This window comes from Paramormyrops kingsleyae, chromosome 12 (assembly GCF_048594095.1).
Source record: "Paramormyrops kingsleyae isolate MSU_618 chromosome 12, PKINGS_0.4, whole genome shotgun sequence".
Taxonomy (NCBI): domain Eukaryota; kingdom Metazoa; phylum Chordata; class Actinopteri; order Osteoglossiformes; family Mormyridae; genus Paramormyrops; species Paramormyrops kingsleyae.
Genome location: NC_132808.1, coordinates 25,103,274 through 25,124,172, shown reverse-complemented (window position 1 = coordinate 25,124,172; position 20,899 = coordinate 25,103,274). Strand labels below are relative to the sequence as shown.

At 39.6% G+C, this 20,899-nt stretch overlaps 1 protein-coding gene across 1 annotated transcript; it reads left to right on the top strand.

Annotated features, from left to right (window-relative positions):
• Positions 1–594: 594 nt before the first annotated feature.
• On the top strand, positions 595–3,799 carry LOC111840406 (stonustoxin subunit alpha-like). Its single transcript, XM_072698021.1, has 3 exons — positions 595–694; positions 1,936–3,695; positions 3,785–3,799. Exons 1-3 carry the CDS (start codon positions 595–597, stop codon positions 3,797–3,799), a joined length of 1,875 nt encoding a protein of 624 aa, XP_072554122.1.
• The last annotated feature ends 17,100 nt before the right edge of the window (positions 3,800–20,899 follow it).

Below are 20,899 nucleotides of genomic sequence, written 5' to 3'. Positions count from 1 at the left end.
GTTCACCATGTTACTTTTTCAGGGCAGTTTTCCTCTTTAGCTTACAATAACCAGCTGAAACCGGTTCTGTGGTCTCAGAGAGTTTCCTCTAACAACACTAATTCTAAGTCTTCTCAGCAGTTTATCTACAGTTCATATAACAGTTTTCTTGCAGCCTTATTGGTGCAACCCACGGTTCTATCACAAGATAAGAACTGTTAAGCAAAGCTGAAGTTGATGCTGAAGCAAACAGCGCTGGGTGTTTTGTACAAGAAAATTTGTTTTTGTTTTTTATTAATTGGTCCAGCTTGGGAACTAATCTTTGTTTTCTATCCAGAAATCTATTCCCCTAAAATATGACATGAAATAAATATGAATGGTAAAATATTATTTTTAAACACATTTTACTGGAGCATTTCGGTTTAAAGAATTTTTAGTGCAATTTTAAAAATTGTTTGTTTTCCCAAAAGACGCTCACGTGCTCTTTAAAGCCCAAAATCAGAATAACTGATTTTAAAAGATATAATTTAATATTTCATGTAATTAGGAAAACTCAGTGAATCATGAATTAATCATAACAAATACACCCATGTTTTAGGGTGTAGAACTGAAATTATGGAAGCCACTTCAAGTAAGCACCTGAAGGTGGCAGCTCTTGGAAGACCCTTCCAGCTGGGGATGCTGTATGATGGGCGTAATGATTGTCTCATTCCAGGTAAGTTGCTAAATCAAACAGCTGCTTCTGGTTCAGTATCATTGTGTAAAGAAAGGATTGTGCAGTTCTTGGGTTGAGCTTTCTGAGACAGAGAGACCACATGTATCAAATGAAAGAGTCTAATTGATTCTGAGAAGAGGGTCCATTGAATGTACATGTTACTGCTAATTATATATAATGGGTCAGTATCACAGAATAGCCAAAGTATTTTGGCTCTTGGTTCTTTCACTTGGAGTATACCAATTCCTTCCTCAAAAAAGGACAAAGAATCTGGCAAATGAATCTCTTCAGAGTCAGAAATAGGAGACTTTTATTATCCCAAAGGAAATGATCTTATCTTCCCTGATGGCTGAACTCGTGCTCTGAATGGTTGAACATGGTTAATGTCTCTCCTTTTCAAATACACACACACACACACACACATAGTTGAGAGTGCAGGGTCTGGCCATTTATCCGGCATCCCTGGGGCATTTTCTGTGACTTGTCTTAATGTATTTAGATTCCACAAATCTATGCCGGTTCTTTCATGTGCCACTACTGAGTAGAATGAACTATACTAGAGCCAAGTGATACAATTAAATTCTTCAACAAAAAATTTCACCAAGGTCTGAATGATAATTTTCACAGGCCAGCTAACAAACTGCCATCAATAAAAACGAGGAGGTGAGCAACTGAAAATCAATATAAAGTTTACACACAATTCTACATTTAGAATTTAGAATCAGTTTTCTGTAGAGTGTTTCTGGGAAATTTACAAAAAGAGCCATGGAATAAGCCGAGATGGCAGACAGCTGTGTTGACATGATGGCAGCTTACAGGCTCAGTTTTTACTCTCAACTGTCATTCTTGCAGTTCTGATTTAGCTGCTCTTTGTTGTTGCAGCAACACAAGTATACTTACAATAAAACTGCATTTACAAAACTCATCAATGCAATTCAGTTTGTTGTTAATATTTCAAAATTAAATTCCATCCATCCATTTTCTATACCCACTTATACACAGTTGCATGGCAGATGTTAATTTAGTGGTCAAAAAGTTTGTATCTCTTTCATATTTATGAAAAATACACTCAGAGAAACAAAAAATCATTGTCTCTGGGCTTTATTTAATAAAACACTACGGAGAATAATTCTTGGAAAAAGTTTGACAGTTCATATCAAATCAATGACAAATCTTTCCCTGTTTCCCTTTATGAAAATTCATTTTTATATAAACCAATAACAATTTTTTGTCCTATGCAGGAATTACATTGTGGGATCATAATGACCTTCAAAAAAACACAGATGAAACAATTCAGCACAACACAGAATTTGATGTCATTGCATCTGATTCTGTAGAGGATAAGACATGGGCTTTGGATGTTGATGCTTCGCTAAAAGCAAGTTTCTTAGGGGGACTGGTTGAGGTTGATGGATCTGCCAAATATCTTAAGGACACAAAGGCTTCGAAAAAACAGTCACGTGTCACCCTGAAGTATAAAACAACTACAAAGTTCATGCAGCTGTCTATGAGTCACCTTGGACAAGGAAATGTTAAACACCCATATGTGTTTGAGAAGGGAATAGCGACACACGTGGTAACAGCAGTGCTGTACGGTGCTCAGGCATTTTTTGTTTTTGATCGAGAAGTGTCAGAAACCGAGAACCAACAAAACATTGAGGGGAACCTGCAAGTGATGATAAAGAAAATACCATCCTTGTCAATTGAAGGGGAGGCTTCCTTAGAGCTGACAGACACTGACAGAGCTACTGTTGATAAGTTGTCTTGTAAATTCTATGGGGACTTTGCTCTGAAACAGAACCCTGTTTCCTTCCAGGATGCTGTAAAAGTATACACAACACTTCCAGCTCTGCTGGGTGAAAATGGGGGAAACGCTGTGCCAGTCAGGGTGTGGTTACTCCCCCTGGAAATCTTAGATTCTTCTGCTGCCAGATTAGTGCGTCAGATCAGTGTCAGATTAATAAATAAAACGCAGCGTGTGATAGAGGACTTCAATGATATAGAAATGCAATGCAATGATGTTACAACCAGAAAGGTTATTTCATACTTTCCTGAATTTGATCAAAAGATAAAATCCTTCAAGGATATGTGCTTAGAATACAAATCAGTGTTTCAGAGATCTTTGTCAAGCATTCTACCATCAATTCGTGGAGGTGGAACAGAGGAATGTGTGCTTGCAAACATCCTAACAAAGAAGGAACAGTCTCCTTTCAACAGCAATAAACTTAAGGAATGGCTGGACTGCAAAGAGCAAGAAATCAACCTGCTCCAATTGTACACTGATATGATGGAAGACACAAAAATTGTGGCATCAAAGAGTGAGCTTCAAAGTGAAATCTTCAAAAACAGAGATAAGAATGTAGTGTGCTTTGCATTCACATCACTGGGTGAGGAGGAGCCGTATCTGTCCTGCTTGCGGAGTCACTTAACGGCTCTTTCAACTGCAAAGCTAACAGAACCAACAGAGGAAGATGGGAAGGATGTCGAGCCGTGTGAGTTTTACTTCTCAGATGCTGTGTCAGAAAAAATTAAAGAACAAGTAAATCTCTTCATAGATTTTGCAAAGGCAAACAAGGAGAACAAGAAAACACACTTTATAGCTGCATCCATACCTAACGATGAGCACAAAGGGGCAAGTATTTACCTTTACAAAGATGGGATTAAAAAAAGTGACCATTTTGAACCTCCGTCAAAGCCAGAAAGACTAAATGCATCTGATGTCACTCATGACAGTGTGACAATAATGTTGAGTCAACCCCAGTATGGATCCAGTGAAATCACACACTACCTGGTTGAATACTGTGCTAATGAGTCAGATGGTTGGCAATTTATTAAAGTACCCAAATCTAACCTAGAATGTACTGTGTCTGGGCTGCTTCCCCACACAGACTACAGGTTCAGATACAAGGCAGTGTGTCTAGCAGGTGTCAGTCTAACCAGTGAAGCTGACAGCATTAAAACTTTGCCCACAAGTCCTCCTGGGAAGCCAAGACAAACATATGTAGAGTCAGAGGAGATTGAAGTTTCTTGGACAAAACCTAATTCAATTGGACATGATGTCAGCATTGAAAACTATGTTGTTGAATACAGAATGAGATCATGTGAAAAAAATGAAAATGAGGCAGATTGGATGAAAAAAACTAGTAAAGGTGAAGTCTGTAATATTACTGAGCTACAGTCAGATACAACATATGATGTTAGAATTATATGCAATTGTGGTGAATCTGGTCAAAGCAAAGAAAGTCTGTCAGTCTCTATTTCAACTTTGTCAGGAACCACAACACTAGCTGAAAAGATAAATCGAAAGAGTGAATGTCTCAGCCAAGGGGTCCCCTCTGTGTACAAGGTTCCCCTGCAGGAGATGCCCACAAACTTAGACGGATGCAAGAGATATGCTTTTGGCCAAAAGAACATCAGAGAACATCGAACCATTATGGTCATTGGGGCAACAGGAGCAGGAAAATCAACCCTAATAAATGGAATGATAAACTATATTTTGGGTGTTAAGTGGGAAGACGATTTCCGATTCAAATTAATTGATGAGGGTGTTTCGAAATCACAAGCAGAGAGCCAAACATCCCTTGTCACTGCCTATGAAATTAATTATCAAGATGGATATACAATAAGCTACTCCATCACTATCATTGACACCCCAGGCTTTGGTGACACAAGAGGAATAGAGAGAGACCGAGCAATCACTGAACAGATCCGAAGATTTTTCACCTCCAACAGCGGAATCAGCGCTATAGATGCAGTCTGCTTCGTAACTCAGGCCTCACTGGCAAGACTAACACACGCACAGAAATATGTGTTTGACTCCATACTTTCCATTTTTGGTAACGACATAGCAGACAATATCCAGATGCTTGTGACATTTGCAGATGGACAGAAGCCCCCAGTTCTAGAGGCCATCAACGTGTCTGGTGTACCATGTCCCAGAACTGAAAATGGGATTCCTGTTCACTTCAAATTCAACAATTCAGCACTGTTTGCAGACAATTGTAATTCAGTCAATAAGAAAAATAGTGATGATGAAAATGAGGAAGATGGTGATGACAACTTTGACAAGATGTTCTGGAGTATGGGTGTGAAGAGCATGAAGAAGTTTTTTGTTGCCTTAACACATATGAAAACCAAGAGTTTGATGCTAACCAAGGAAGTCCTCAAACAACGCAAACAGCTGGAGACTGCAGTCACAGGTCTGCAACCACAGATCCGAGCTGGTTTAGCAAAACTGGATGAAATCAAAAAGACCCAACAAATAATTCAGGAGCATGAAGCAGAAATCAATACAAACAAAAACTTTGAATTTGAAGTAGAGCTGACAAAGCCAGTTCAGGTTAGTATAAAAGGATCTGGAGAGTATATTACCAACTGTCAGCAGTGTTATTTCACCTGCCACTTCCCTTGTACTATTCCAGATGATAAGGATAAGGCACGTTGTAATGCCATGGACTCCAAAGGCAACTGCACAGTGTGTGCTGGCAAATGTCCCTGGAATGTGCATTTTAACCAGAAATACAGCTGGGAATATAAAAAGGTGACAGAGAAGAGAACATCTGCAGAGCTTAAAGCAAATTATGAGAAAGCATCTGGTGCCAAACTGACAGCTCAGGAAATAATTAAAAAACAAGAGGAGGAAATTCAGCGTCTTCAAGATATAGTACTGCAACTAATGGAAACATCACAAAGGTCTTTAGCTCGACTACAGGAAATCGCTTTAAAGCCCAACCCACTATCCACACCAGAATACATTGATTTGCTGATTGAGAGTGAAAAGGCAGAAGCTAAACCTGGATTCCTGCAGCGAATTCAGTCACTTGAAGCTATGAAAGAACAAGCAGTGATCATACAAAAGGTCATCAATAAAGAAGAACTTCTACCATTTGAGGCAAGGATGTATAAGGCAAAAAGAGAAAGACAAGAAGAACAAAATAAATTTGGCAAGGCATTGAAATGCTTCACATCCTTCTTCACAAAATGAAATAGTGTGACTTTCAAACATTGCAATCATGAATGAAATTTAAGTGAAAATAGAATTTCAAAAGAATTTCAAAATTACTGTTGTCAGCCACGTAAAAAAATTATGGCTGCGATTTCATTTATTCCTTGATTCTATACTGCTGCTTACGTTATAAATTTATGATGTGGTGGCATATTGTGTTTTGTGCTAAACTTGTTTCAGTTATACTAATAGTAAAAGCCCTGCTGTTTTGGTGCACAATTAATTGGAAAATTCATTTATTTATATGGGCACCTGAACCAAAAATCATAATTTTCTTAATGAGGGCGGCAGACTTGAATTTCCTTTTAAACAATCACTGACTGTCATAAATCAGAATCCTTACAATTGAGTTATGGTGGGGGGGTGGGACTGTTTGAGTTTATTTTTTATTTGTGATATCGTGGGAATGTGAAAACAATGAGTTTCAAATCTAAAATGTTACTTTGTCAGAAGAATTTGTGTGTAGTGGTTTTTTTTTTGTTTTTTAATTTGTTTCTCTTGATAGCTGAAATTACTGTAGAATGTAGTATTGAATTTAAATTGGATAGGAGATGTATTTACTTTGATCTATATCAGCATGATAATCATTCGATATACTTAAATGTTTTCAATACAATAAAAGTTAATGGTGACTGAATGGTGCTGTGTACAAGAAATTACTGTCTCTTAAACTGGATTTTAAACTATGATTTTACTTATCAATTTTTTTCATCCATCTTCCATACCCCTGACTGGGATACCAGTCCATCACGGGGCTCACTGATATTCATTTGTATACACTTGTGTTTATTACGAGAGGAACATCACAACACAAACACGGAGAACAAACAAATTTCACACGTGCATGGAGCCAGGTGCAGAAGTTATGGGTTATACAGTACATGTAACAAGGATTATACAGTACACGTAATAAGGGATATACAGTACATGCAATAAGGGTTATATAGTATATGTAATAAGGGTTATACAGTACACGCAATAAGGGTTATACAGTATATGTAATAAGGGTTATACAGTACACGTAATAAGGGTTGTACAGTACACGTAATAAGGGTTATATAGTATATGTAATAAGGGTTATACAGTACATGCAATAAGGGTTATACAGTACACGTAATAAGGGTTATACAGTACATGCAATAAGGGTTATATAGTATATGTAATAAGGGTTATACAGTACATGCAATAAGGGTTATATAGTATATGTAATAAGGGTTATACAGTACATGCAATAAGGGTTATATAGTATATGTAATAAGGGTTATACAGTACATGCAATAAGGGTTATATAGTATATGTAATAAGGGTTATACAGTACATGCAATAAGGGTTATATAGTATATGTAATAAGGGTTATACAGTACACGCAATAAGGGTTATACAGTACACGTAATAAGGGTTATACAGTACATGCAATAAGGGTTATATAGTATATGTAATAAGGGTTATACAGTACATGCAATAAGGGTTATATAGTATATGTAATAAGGGTTATACAGTACACGCAATAAGGGTTATACAGTACACGTAATAAGGGTTATACAGTATATGTAATAAGGGTTATACAGTACATGCAATAAGGGTTATATAGTATATGTAATAAGGGTTATACAGTACACGCAATAAGGGTTATACAGTACACGTAATAAGGGATATACAGTACATGCAATAAGGGTTATATAGTATATGTAATAAGGGTTATACAGTACACGCAATAAGGGTTATACAGTACACGTAATAAGGGTTATACAGTACACGTAATAAGGGTTATATAGTATATGTAATAAGGGTTATACAGTACATGCAATAAGGGTTATATAGTATATGTAATAAGGGTTATACAGTTCACGCAATAAGGGTTATACAGTATATGTAATAAGGGTTATACAGTATATGTAATAAGGGTTATACAGTACACGTAATAAGGGTTGTACAGTACACGTAATAAGGGTTATATAGTATATGTAATAAGGGTTATACAGTACACGCAATAAGGGTTATACAGTACACGTAATAAGGGTTATATAGTATATGTAATAAGGGTTATACAGTACATGCAATAAGGGTTATATAGTATATGTAATAAGGGTTATACAGTTCACGCAATAAGGGTTATACAGTATATGTAATAAGGGTTATACAGTATATGTAATAAGGGTTATACAGTACACGTAATAAGGGTTGTACAGTACACGTAATAAGGGTTATATAGTATATGTAATAAGGGTTATACAGTACACGCAATAAGGGTTATACAGTACACGTAATAAGGGTTATACAGTACACGTAATAAGGGTTATATAGTATATGTAATAAGGGTTATACAGTACATGCAATAAGGGTTATATAGTATATGTAATAAGGGATATACAGTACACGCAATAAGGGTTATACAGTACACGTAATAAGGGATATACAGTACATGCAATAAGGGTTATATAGTATATGTAATAAGGGTTATACAGTACATGCAATAAGGGTTATATAGTATATGTAATAAGGGTTATACAGTACACGCAATAAGGGTTATACAGTACACGTAATAAGGGTTATACAGTACACGTAATAAGGGTTATATAGTATATGTAATAAGGGTTATACAGTTCACGCAATAAGGGTTATACAGTATATGTAATAAGGGTTATACAGTATATGTAATAAGGGTTATACAGTACACGTAATAAGGGTTGTACAGTACACGTAATAAGGGTTATATAGTATATGTAATAAGGGTTATACAGTACATGCAATAAGGGTTATATAGTATACGTAATAAGGGTTATACAGTACATATATATGTCATGTCAACATGTTAAAACCCTACCTTGTTCGCTCGGTCTCCGCTCCTTCGTCCGTCTCTGCTCCGGTCCCCACTCCTGCAGGCATCGTGTCTCTGAGCCAGTACTCTCCGGAGAGTGACGACTTATGCCTGGGTCGAAATTGTCTTCCATGTGCTCGACTCCCCAACTCTGACGCTCTGTGAAACCTTACGTCCCGGCTCAGCCACTTACCTCGGTCCGCCCAGAGTGATGTTACGTCTTTAGTAGGAGGTTCCCGGTCCCTATTTGCCGATATTCCCTCGCGTACCCCTGTGATTGTGCACGACATCGATGTTGGTGATCATCTCCCTATCAAGCAACATCTCTATCGTGTCAACCCTCGGAAAAGGGCTTTGCTGTCCCAAGAAACCACTTACCTAGTAGACACTGGTCTCGCTGTTCCCAGCAAGAGCCCCTGGTGTTCCCCGTGCCTACTTGTCCCCAAGCCCGATGGCACCTTCCGTTTCTGCACGGATTATCGAAAACTTAATGCCGTGCAGATGCATACCCTCTTCCTCACATGGAAGACTGTGTTGATCATATTGGTTCTGCGAAATACGTGACTAAGTTAGACTTGTTAAAAGGTTACTGGCAGGTTCCCCTAACGCCCCGCGCCTCTGAGATCTCTGCATTTGCTACCCCGGACGCCTTCCTTCAGTACACCGTGATGGCCTTCGGGTTACGAAACGCCCCAGTTACATTCCAGAGGCTTATGCATAAAGTGCTTAATGACATCCCTAATTGTGAGGCTTACTTAGATGACGTGGTTATTTATTCAGACTCGTGGGAGGAGCATATTCGGTTGCTGGAGCAAGTATTCACCCGGCTACAAAAGGCTTCACTCGTGCTCAACCTCGAAAAGTGTGAGTTCGGTCAAGGTACGGTCAGCTATCTCGGGAAGCTGGTTGGCCAGGGGAAGGTCAAACCCCTGGAGGTGAAAGTCCAGGCCATAGGCTCATTTCCCGTCCCACAGACACCGCGGGAGTTGAAGCGGTTTCTGGGGATGGCCGGTTACTACCGATGTTTCTGCCGGAACTTCTCTGATGTTGTCTCCCCACTTACCCATTTGCTTTGCAAAGGCACGAAGTTCATTTGGTCCCCTGCATGTTAGGCCGCGGTCGAGGCTGTAAAATTGCTACTCAGTAGTTCCCCTGTGTCGGCTGCTCCAGACTTTTCCAAGCCCTTCAAGCTGGAGGTGGACACTAGTGGCGTGGGCACCGGTGCCGTCCTCCTGCAAGAAGATTGCCACGGGCTCGATCACCCCGTATGCTACTACTCTAAGAAATTTGTGAAGCACCAATTAGCGTATAGTGCTATCGAAAAGGAGGCCCTCGCCCTCTTATTGGCCTTACAACATTTTGAGGTGTACCTCGGTGATAGCGTCCAGCCGGTGGCCGTCTATACGGACCACAATCCTCTGGTGTTTTTGAACCGTATGTGCAACACCAACCAGCGCCTCATGCGCTGGGCTCTCATAGTACAGTCATTCAACCTAGAGAAAAGACATAAGACAGGGGTTAGTAACCTGGTGGCGGACACTCTTTCCCGGGCTTAGTCCTCTCCTGATCATCGGATCTTTTGCTCATTGTTTGTGTTCGTATCTGTGAACACCTATCGGGTTCGTTCTTGTGTGGGGGGGTGTTACGTGCCGTAAGTTCTAGGAATGAGCCCCTGAAGTCCCTCCGTCCCTCCCGCCTTCATTGCCATTCGCCGACTGCAACTTGGCTCCGCCTCCTCGTCTCGACCCCGCCTACGTCTCCTGCGATGCGTCATGCATCACTTCCGTTTCCGGATGCTGAAGAGCCAGCCGGCGACGAACCCCACGAGCTCTACTCGTTGTTTGCTTGTTGGATTGTTTTTGGATTGTTGGATTATTCTGTGTATGACTGCTTTCTTTCTTGACTACGACTTTCGCTTCTTCCCCTTCTCGGTACTTTCGCTTTGGTTTGTTGATTTACTGGTTTTGATCTCTCGCCCGGCTCCCGACTATTCTCCTTTGCTCGCCCCCTCGGATACCGTGATTTCTTGTCTTCGTGTATTGATGGTTTGTTTGTCTCATCTTGGTGCGTAAGGAGTGATTGCCTTTTATTTTGCGGATCGTGGTTTATTGTGTGTTTTGGTTAGGGAGTCAGGTGTAGTATTTGTCGTTTGTTTACTTGTTTTCACTTAGGAATTAGCTTAGTTGGGACGTGTTTGTTTAGCTGTTTTGTTTGTTGTTTTGGCGTGGGTCACTCCCGAAGTTCGTTGCACCTCGTGTTTGTGAACGTGTTTGTGAAAAATAAAAAAAACCATAAAAAAAGAACCTCTTGTGTCCCTTGTTCCCGTTCCCTTAGTCCCTGGTTGTCTTGTCTTCCTCTCTCCCTTTCCCTTACCTTTCTGGCGGTCCCTGACCCTAGACTGGGGACCGTAACAAATGGTTATACAATACATGTAAGAAGGGTTATACAGTATATGTAATAAGGGGTATATAGTACATGTAATAAGGGGTATATAGTACATGATGAAGTATTAAAAATGAAAAAGCAGTTAAGCAACAGTTGAGTTACATGTATATTAGTTGTTTCTGAAAACTAACATTACAAAGACTTTCACTCTGCTCCAGAAAAAGAACTACTAAGTAGTACCTATTATAGTTAGTGAAATGAAAATGTTTTAGACAAATTATCTTCTATTTTCTGTTAATTCTTGTGCCAAGGAAAAACATCCTTATTACTGCTCTCATTGTATTAGATCTTTAATTACATTGATCTTTTTTATTTGATGACATATATTACTACTTACACTGCTTGACATCATGTGTAGCTCCTACTATGTCTGTGTGGTCCATCTGCGTATGCAGTGAAATCAAATATAGTTGCAAGTTGTATTAATATTGCTGTTATGGAAAACCCTGTAGTCTAATAAAAGTATCTCTGTCTTGCCCATACCCTGTGTAATATGGTTCTCTGTCAAGACCATAATTTTCAGAGGGAGTCATTTTCATGAATATTTCCATACATTGTTATGGAAAACCCTGTAGTCTAATAAAAGTATCTCTGTCTTGCCCATACCCTGTGTAATATGGTTCTCTGTCAAGACCATAATTTTCAGAGGGAGTCATTTTCATGAATATTTCCATACATTCAGTACACACAGCAGTCACACACACACAGCAGTCACTCACACATGCACACCTATGGGCAATTTGGTGGCTCCAATTAACCTCACTATGTTTTTGGGCTGTGTATGTGGGGAGGTGGTTTTCTCTAACTCATTTTATGTATATTAGCACAGGAGAGAAAACTGGTTAATCACTGGGTATTCTAACTCTTCAAATATTCCCTTCTATTGAAAGTCAAGATTCAACATACAAAGAAATCTAAGTGTAATAGAGGTGTATAAAGAATATACTTGACAGATAATAATGCATTTCCCTTTCAGTGTCAAACCTCAGTGTCTAAGGCCCCGTTTACACTGTCTGTTACAGTTTTTCTCTATTGCTTTGATGCTGCAATCAACTCAAACTCCACATTTTCAAATCAGTTAACACACAGGTCTAAACAGTGGCACTCATGGTCAAAGTGGCACGTTTTGTTTGCAAAAGGCTCTAACCGTGCCAAAACATTTAAAATATGAAACAAAAGCAAATTTTGCCTTCAAACAGCACAACTTGCAAATAAGTGTATGAGCTCTTCCAATCAATCATTACACAATGGACAACAAAATTCAAAATGCAGCGTTCAGTGCGAATCAGTGCACCATTGCTTGTCATTGTAGCCTATTACATAGCTGTCATGCCAGTGCCATCTGTTATCTTTCTACATAGGCTGTGTCAAATTTGACTTCTTGCAAAGAACTGGATCCAGAATCAGAAATGCTTTGATGCAAATTTTATTGATTCCATGACATTCTTTTTTTTCAAACTGTGGCCAAAACCTGAAATACTGTAAATATTACAGAAAATACATGTAAACCAAAATAACATCTGTAGGAATTAATAGCTCAAATAAATTTTAATATTCTCCACCAATATGTTTGAATTAATTAAAGCTTAATTAATTATTATTTAATGCTGATTATTAATCGATTGTTATGCCGAATGGTCGGCTCCTCCAAACTCAATTGGGGTATCCCTGTGAGTCTGTTAATGTGACACTTAAATGGGATTCACTAATTACCAGTATCGCTTAGTAACCTGGGTTAGAAGGCTCGTCCAGCGAGCTGCATCATCAGGTAATGTAAACAATTGGTAGCGAAGCTCCCCTCACGGCCAATGAGAGAGAGAATCGCGATGTTTCAGGCGAGTTTGAGGTTCAGAGCGTGTAGCAAGATCGCACAATGGCAGGAACTTACTATGAGACACACAATGACGGAGGCTAAAGTTGTGTAAAAGACATGCATTTATTCCTAGCTAACACTACAACTAACATAAGACAGACATTACACCTAACACAAACAAAAAACACGAAATAACGGAATAAAACAAACAATGTAATTATGAAAATGCAATGACCGGATTTAAATGAGTAACCTGAAATGGGAAATACTGTTCTGCAAAGCAAGCATAGTTTGTGGAAACACGACCCTAAAGTCTTATAGCAGGTTAAACAGAACAGCTTAAGTTGTTAGAATGAAAGGAAGTTGGTTTACTTGGTTGAAGAGTGGGGGGGGGGGGGTCTTGGCAGTTGATGGCAGAGCTGCTGAGCTGATGGCACTCAGGAAGGCGCGGCGTTTGGAGCAGTGGAGTGGAGTCCCTTTAGATTCTCTCTCCTGGTGAAGCTTTGTCTTGGGTGCTGTTCTCTGTTCAGCTGGGCCTTCACCGGAGGGCTTCTTGTGGGTTTCTCTTCTCCCGGGCTGATGTTCTCCTTCGGGCGGATGGTTTTCTCTGCGCCGGCTGGCGGTTGTTCTGCTCTGGTTGGCGGTTGTTCTGCTCGCCTTTGTTCTGAGGTGCTAGATTTTTATGGTCTAAAGTTCATGAATAGGGATGACCAGGAATTCGACTCCTGGCCCAATGGCTGGCCATCCATTTGGCGGGCTTTCGGAAGGGGGTCTGTATCAGTCCTTTTGTGATTTATGGCCCGCCTGATTCTACCTTTACTGATGATTTTCATTAAGCTGTTATAACTTTTGATACATCCACTTTTATGGTAATCACTGACCAGATTTGGAATCAGGGGTGATTAACAATCAGATTGATACCAAACATGCCATACCAGCTTCACAGGTACATACCTCATACCATCTGCATTAATTGATTAAACAATTAATTATTGTATCTATGTGACTGATTCACATCAGTATGGGATACAGGTGTTTTGGGTTGCACCTCAACAGATGTTACACTTTGTGCGGATATTACATCAAATATTCATATTACAAACAGCACATCTTATCCATAGATAGGCGTGGCCGTTAGTTTGTGGTAATATCAATATAAGTTGCACATCTGGAAAGAACATAATTTGTTTGGTGTGGCTTATGCTAATTCATCTTCTCCAGAATGGATAAAATACACCTTAATTCAGTTCTTTTAACATAGCATGGTAGAAACAAAGAAACTTGGTGAGGTCCACCAAGATCAGATAAGGACCACAAAGGAATGTTGGAAGAGAAGGGGGGGTTTTAACACAGAAGACTCTCTAAAAGTTAGGACACATACAAACATAACGTATCTGTATATTGAGACTAGTAGTCGTGAGTAAATCAATATACAGGGTATACAAAAGCCAAACTTAAATGAAATTTCCTTTAGGGTGTTTGTCTGTTGGGTGAGTGAAATGTAAGGCAGAATGTATGGGGAGGGGGTTGTGTGCCAAGTCGAGGGACCCCTGTCCGTGAAGTCCACTCTGCTTGTCTGTAGGTCCCTAAATCTTTGGGCAATAAAAGTTGGAGTGCTAGCCTCCCTGGTTATCTGTGTGTGTGTGTTTGTGTGTGTAACCCCCCTTTGGTGCCTCTCGTACCAGGCTCGGCCTTGTCTCAGGCCACCTGGAATTTAGGCCCTGTGATATGTGCATGTGTGATCCTACACATCTATCAGATGCTAAGAAAATAAAAATAAAATCTATTACAATAAAGTATAAATAAATAGAAATAGCCACTATTGATACTCAGTCTCTTCTGCCTTGACGATGGGGCCACCTGGCTTCATCCACATCACATTCAATATCCTCTCTTGCACCCAGTGAAAAACCTTGATATACACATTGATTTATAGGTGTACAGACTGATTGCTGATTGAAGAGTTGTGCAAACAAGTTTCACACAGGTACATTGGATATTCATAATTATGCAAGTACTTTCTATCAGCTGTTACAGTTTTTCTCGATTGCTTAAACACACTTCTTGAAACTATGCCTCGTATTCTCAAAACAGTAAACACAAATCCATAACGTCTCACCCAATTTCCCAAACATCGTATTTTCAGGTCAAAATGAAGCTCTACACTCAAAACCATTCACTGTTGCTGAAAAACCAAACTTTGCCCACAGACATCACACACAAGGCCTCAAAAACACACACACTACAACATAGTCTTACACATTGGTGCAATAAATTAAAAACAATATTGCCAAAACTGGCAAGTTATGTTGCTTGTGGTTCTTCCCCTCAAAAATCTTTTCACATGATGAACACAAAAGACGCAACCAATGTATATACAGTGACACATTTTTATTTATGTACTATACAGTACAACACACACCAAAAACATTATTCCATCTCAGCATCCTGTCTTTGGTCTGGGTCAGGCCAGAGAATCTCATCCACATCACAGGCTATATTGGCCCTAGCCAGGCAGCGGGGGTAAAATCCTCATGCATGCCTGATCCACCCCTTGCATGCATCTACTGATATGTCTAGGCAGGCTTCTTCCATGGCCTGGAGGAGGTGAACACGGACATAAGGTTCTGTCGTACACTTTCCACCGCCATGCCGAAAATAACTCCTCTATCGGGTTTAGAAAGGGAGAATATGCAGACAGAAAGATGTTAGAAATCCTTGGGTTATTGGTAAACCAGTCATGAACCAGAGCAGCGCGATGGAAGCTGACGTTATCCAGCCTCACTACAACAACGTAGTGAGGCTGCTCTGGCTGTGCTGGTTCCCTGTAGTCCAGCTGGAACATATGTTGTCTTAGACCATCAAGAAAAGCAAGGAGAAGCATAGTGTTATAGGGTCCTAGAATGGCATGGCGGTGGAGTCCCCCTCGTTGGCTGATGGCTGCGCACATAGTGACATTCCCTCCACGCTGACTAGGGACATTTACAATAGCCCGATGGCCAATTATGTTCCTCCACCTCGTCCTCCCTGATGTCCTGGACCTCCTTCTACTCCTCTTCCTCGACCTCCTCCTTTGCATCTCTTTGGATCCATTGTTTCAAACCTGAATGAGCTGACTTTGGCCCTTTTATCTATCCATCAAAGTTTCTGATTGGTGTGTGATAAATTTTGACTCCTAGTGTTTCCACTTGGTTAATTGTGTGCTAACTGAGCTTAAACTCTGCTGACTTAAGTTAACATTATTGAATGCTAGTGCTTTCTAAATGACCACATGGTGTAAGCACTGAAAAATGTAGGGATTTGTGTGTAGAGTTTTGCAGTAACAGTTCACCAAATCTGACTCATGTGTTAAAGCAGGGGAAAAGTGTTTATAGTTCAGGGAAATGGGTGTGCTTTTTGAAAAATAGCATTATGGTTTTGAAGTTTTAGTTCAAAAGATTGGTTATAGTGTTTTAGCAATCGAGAAAAACTGTAATAGATGTTTTCCTTTTGCTCAACACAGTGAATCCAATGGAGTTTGGGATCTTTCAATGAGATCTGTGGTGACTGTTTTGACAAAGGGTGTGAAAAATGTGTGAAACAAATGAAAAAGTGTTATGGCATTTGAAAGAGAAGACTTCTCCTGTGCTAAGAATGTGATGATGAAGATCAAGTGAATCCCAGTTTCACTGAGCGTGTCTTAGCAAATGAGAAAAACTGTAAATGCGACCTAATTCCGATTTTTTGCTCATATGTGACACAGATCGGATCTGTTCTGTGACAGTGTAAATGGGAAAAAAACGCATGCATTCGGATATTTCGAGATCGGTTTCAGGCCTCATTCATATGTGGAAATAAATCAGATATAAATCAGATATGGGCCAATGCGACTGTAATGTAAACAGGCAGATCGGATTTTCTGAGGCATTGCGTTCTGTACGTCATTAAACTGCGTACGTGAAGCATACGTGAAAAGTACGTGGGAAGTACGTGTGGAAGCGTAACATTCAAGAAACACACGAAACATGGAGGAAAGTGTAGGGCAGTGGTCGGCGCCTGAAATAGCCTACCTTCTCACCCTGTGGGGAGAAGAATCCGTTCAGGATAAAATTAAAGGTTCCTACAGAAACAAATCTGTTTTCGAGGATATTTCGGCTGCAATGATGGCCCTTTTCCTCCTCCTTCGCCTCAAAATCGTGATGTTGTTCGGCGAACTTCGCATACATCGCAAAGCTATCATATAACAAATTTCGCGTTCGTCCGTCTTGGCTACGGTGTCGTGCAAAAACCCCCGTTGAGCATGCGCGAAATTATAGCAAGTGTAAACAAACTAATCGGACATGGGTCACAATTAAAAAGACCGTGTAAACAGACGGTCCAAAAAATCGGATATAGGCAACAAATCAGAATTAGGCATCAAGACCTGCAGTGTAAACGGGGCCAAAGTCACAAGCTTCAGTATAACACAGTGTATACAACATTTCTAAAAATTTGAAAACATTTCTAATGTTAATTATTTGGCTATTACAGTTTTTAACAAAATAAAACCAAGGAATATGGGCCTTCATCATAACCTAGGACTTTTAATGATCATATAATAGTTTTTCTCAGTCACTTTGGTGCATTTCTCAGATCAGAAATGAAATTCTGATAACTACTTGTACAACCACATCATTGCGTCACTTGCGCACATCATACATGCAAAGTCTCATTGTTTAGGTCAAACTGCAAATGCTTTGGCACAGTCATGCAAATGATTATATACAATCATATGCTGATTCCTACATTATCAGTCGTTTATGTCATGTTGGTCAAAATGTATTAAACTGGTTCTCTGCTAAATAGTCTTACCCCCCAAAACATCTAGGCATTTGATCATTGTACAAGTCATTACATGCAAAATGGTTGAACAAGATGTCATAATCATATGTGAAACATACTCTATATACACCTCTATTACACTTAGATTACAGTTTTTCTCAGTTGCTTTGGTGTATTTCTCACAACAGACTTAACATTTGCATAACAGCGAATGCATTTCTCAAAACACTTAGTGCAAATGGCAAAATATCATGGATGACCAGCAAAAGCAGGTATCCTCTTCAAAATCCTTAGTCCATGCCTCAAAAGCGAGTATTTATGTCATTGAATATGTCAGTGCCATCAAAATCCCAAGTCCATGAATCATCGTCCATGGACATGTGAGCCAAAATATAAAGTCATGTTATCAATATAAAACTGGCACAATGTAAACATTTTCTGACACAAAACATCTGAATGACAAGGGCAGGAAACATAAAAATAAAAAACACTGATTGCGGGAGATTGATTCAAGAAGAATATTTTATTGATTGCACTGGTATATGGTGACATACCATGCACTGCGATTGCAGTCTAGCAAAAAAATGCATTTCAATGCTTTATGCATAACATATGAAATGAAACAAAAAACAATTACAAAATCAAAAAGGGGAGCAATATATACAGACTGAAACTCTAAATGCTTTCTACAGTTGCAGGTGATCCTGTATATTGGGCCACATGTTCTCATCCACATCACAACAGATATCTTCCTGTGCAATGCAGCGTGGAAAGAACCTCCTAGAATGTCTTATCCAGCCTCTGCGGGTGCCTGCTGCTATATCCCCACACACAACTTCCATGGCAGCAAGCAGTGTTATTTGTGTATGTGGGTTACGGTCATATACCTTCCACCTCCAAGCTGAGAAGAACTCTTCAATTGGGTTGAGGAATGGAGAATATGGTGGTAGGAGTTCCATCAGCATCCTGGGGCGGTTGGCAACCCATTCACTGATTGGGTTAGAGTGATGGAAACTCACATTACCACAAATGATCACATACTTTGGTACATTTTCCTGACCAATCTCCTTTTTAGGAATGAGATCCCTATAGAGGGTGTTCAAGAAGGTCAGCAGATGTTGGGTGTTGTATGGCCCCACAAGAGGGATGCGAGTGTGGACCCCATTGTCCGAAATAGCCGCACACATGGTGATGTTCCCACCCCAAAACCTGGCATATCAACAGTAGCTCTCTGTCCAATCAGATTACACCCATGTCTCCTTCCTTTGGCCAAGTTGAAGCCAGTCTCATCCATGTATATGAAAATGGTGCAGGAATCATTAGTATTGTGAATACAAACCAAAAAAGTTTTGTAGAAACCTTTAAAATACACTTGACAGCTAATGATATCTTGATGAACACTTTTGACTGCAATGACTTACACAATGACAAGTTTGTCTGGAGTGTATGACTATGCAAAAGAGGGGTAGCACAATGCATTTTGATCATAATGACATAAACAACCACTGATGTATGATATAGCTGAGAATTGCACATAAGCATCTGCCTGAGTGTACTAAAGCAATTGCAAAATGACGAAAACAACCAGAAATTGCTGTTATGATCTGCACAACTGACTAGAGGTTGTGGGAATTGAACGAGCAGTTTTGAGAACTTCAATTCTGTTGTGAGAAATGCATCAAAGCAACTGACAAAAACTGTAATTTTGGTTCTTGATGATCGTTAATGATTTATCTTTTTGTCTAATTATCAAACCTCCTTTTTAGTGAAAAGGCACAATACAATCCCAATATCACTCACATTAGCATTTGTGTTCATTATTCCTTTTCAAACCACATACTGAATAAAGGCCTGGACAGTTCAATTACGTGGGATTCTAGTGACCACCTTTCAAAATGTACTGTTTTATAACAGGCAGTGAGATTGCATATAGTTTACACACATCATTCTCTTAGAACAGCGATGCATCCTTGTCTCACAATCTGTTTTACACATTTACTGACAAATAGCATCATACACTTTGCGAGCATCCAATGTGTGCGTGTGATTATGATCTCACCCACTGGGGCATCGTATGATTATCCTGGTCTTTATGCATTTTTTTAAATATTTTTTTGTTCTTTATTCCATCCACGAATTGTCATGGATCCGGGTGGCTCGGGCACGGGAGCGAGGCATGGTGCAGGCACAAAAAAGGGTGGACGACCCACTTGCGGCTCAAAGAAAAACAAACAGGGTTTATTAAATAAAACAGAAAAAAAAAACAGAAAACCAAAAAGGACCACGAGGGGTCAAAAACTGAAGGGAATTAAACAATACTAAATAACAAAAACCGAATACACATTGAACACTGAAAATATCTAAACCACCAAACATCCATGAAATAACAACAACACATCACACAATGAACCACTGGGGAACTGAACAGAAGCAGGAACTAAAATAATAAAGGGGTAATGAGATTAACACAGGACAGATGAGGCTAATTAAGAAAGACCAGGGAAACGGGGTACAGGTGAAACTAATACTCAAAGGAACTAAACAGGGAAACTAAGAACTAACCAAGGAATCAGGGAAACAGAAACCAACACTAGGGAATTAAACAGGTAAAGACACAAGCAGGGGCACAAGGAACAAAAACAACTACAAAATCAGACACAAGAACTAAAGAAACTCAAATGAAACACTAGGGAGCAAAATACAAAAACAGAGGAGGTGAGAATCGAACACAGGACAGAAGGGTACACAGACAACCACATGCTCAACACATTGAGCCACAAGACCATACAGGTAACAGGGGAGAACAAAGACTAACAAGAAGGACGGGATGACCAGCAATGCCTGCTGGCCAAACGGGGAAGAGACACGGTAGGACCACAGGGGCTGACCCTGACACGAATTATATAGGGAATAAAATAACATTAGTAATGTTATTTTGTTATCGATACAGTACTTCTGTTATTGCCTATTGCCTTCAATGCTGTCAGTGGTAGGAGGACAGAGGGGGGATTTTTGGGTACGATTGGATAATGGGGAGAAGGAATAAGAAAAAACAGACATTTTGCATCTTCATAAAAGTATGAAATGGTGGGTATTTATTCATTCATTTGTTTGTTTATTTATTTATTTGAAATGATGAAAATGCTTTTGCTCTTAAGAATATGACAACATGCCAAACTGCTTAAATCTCCCTTAAACTGAAGTGATCCCCTACATGTTAACCTTGGTCATAAGCTGCAGTATGAATAAAACTAAATGTAAATATCAGCTGTATGTGACAGCTAACAGGACATGATGTAGCATGTGCCTGCTGTTCTGTTTGGT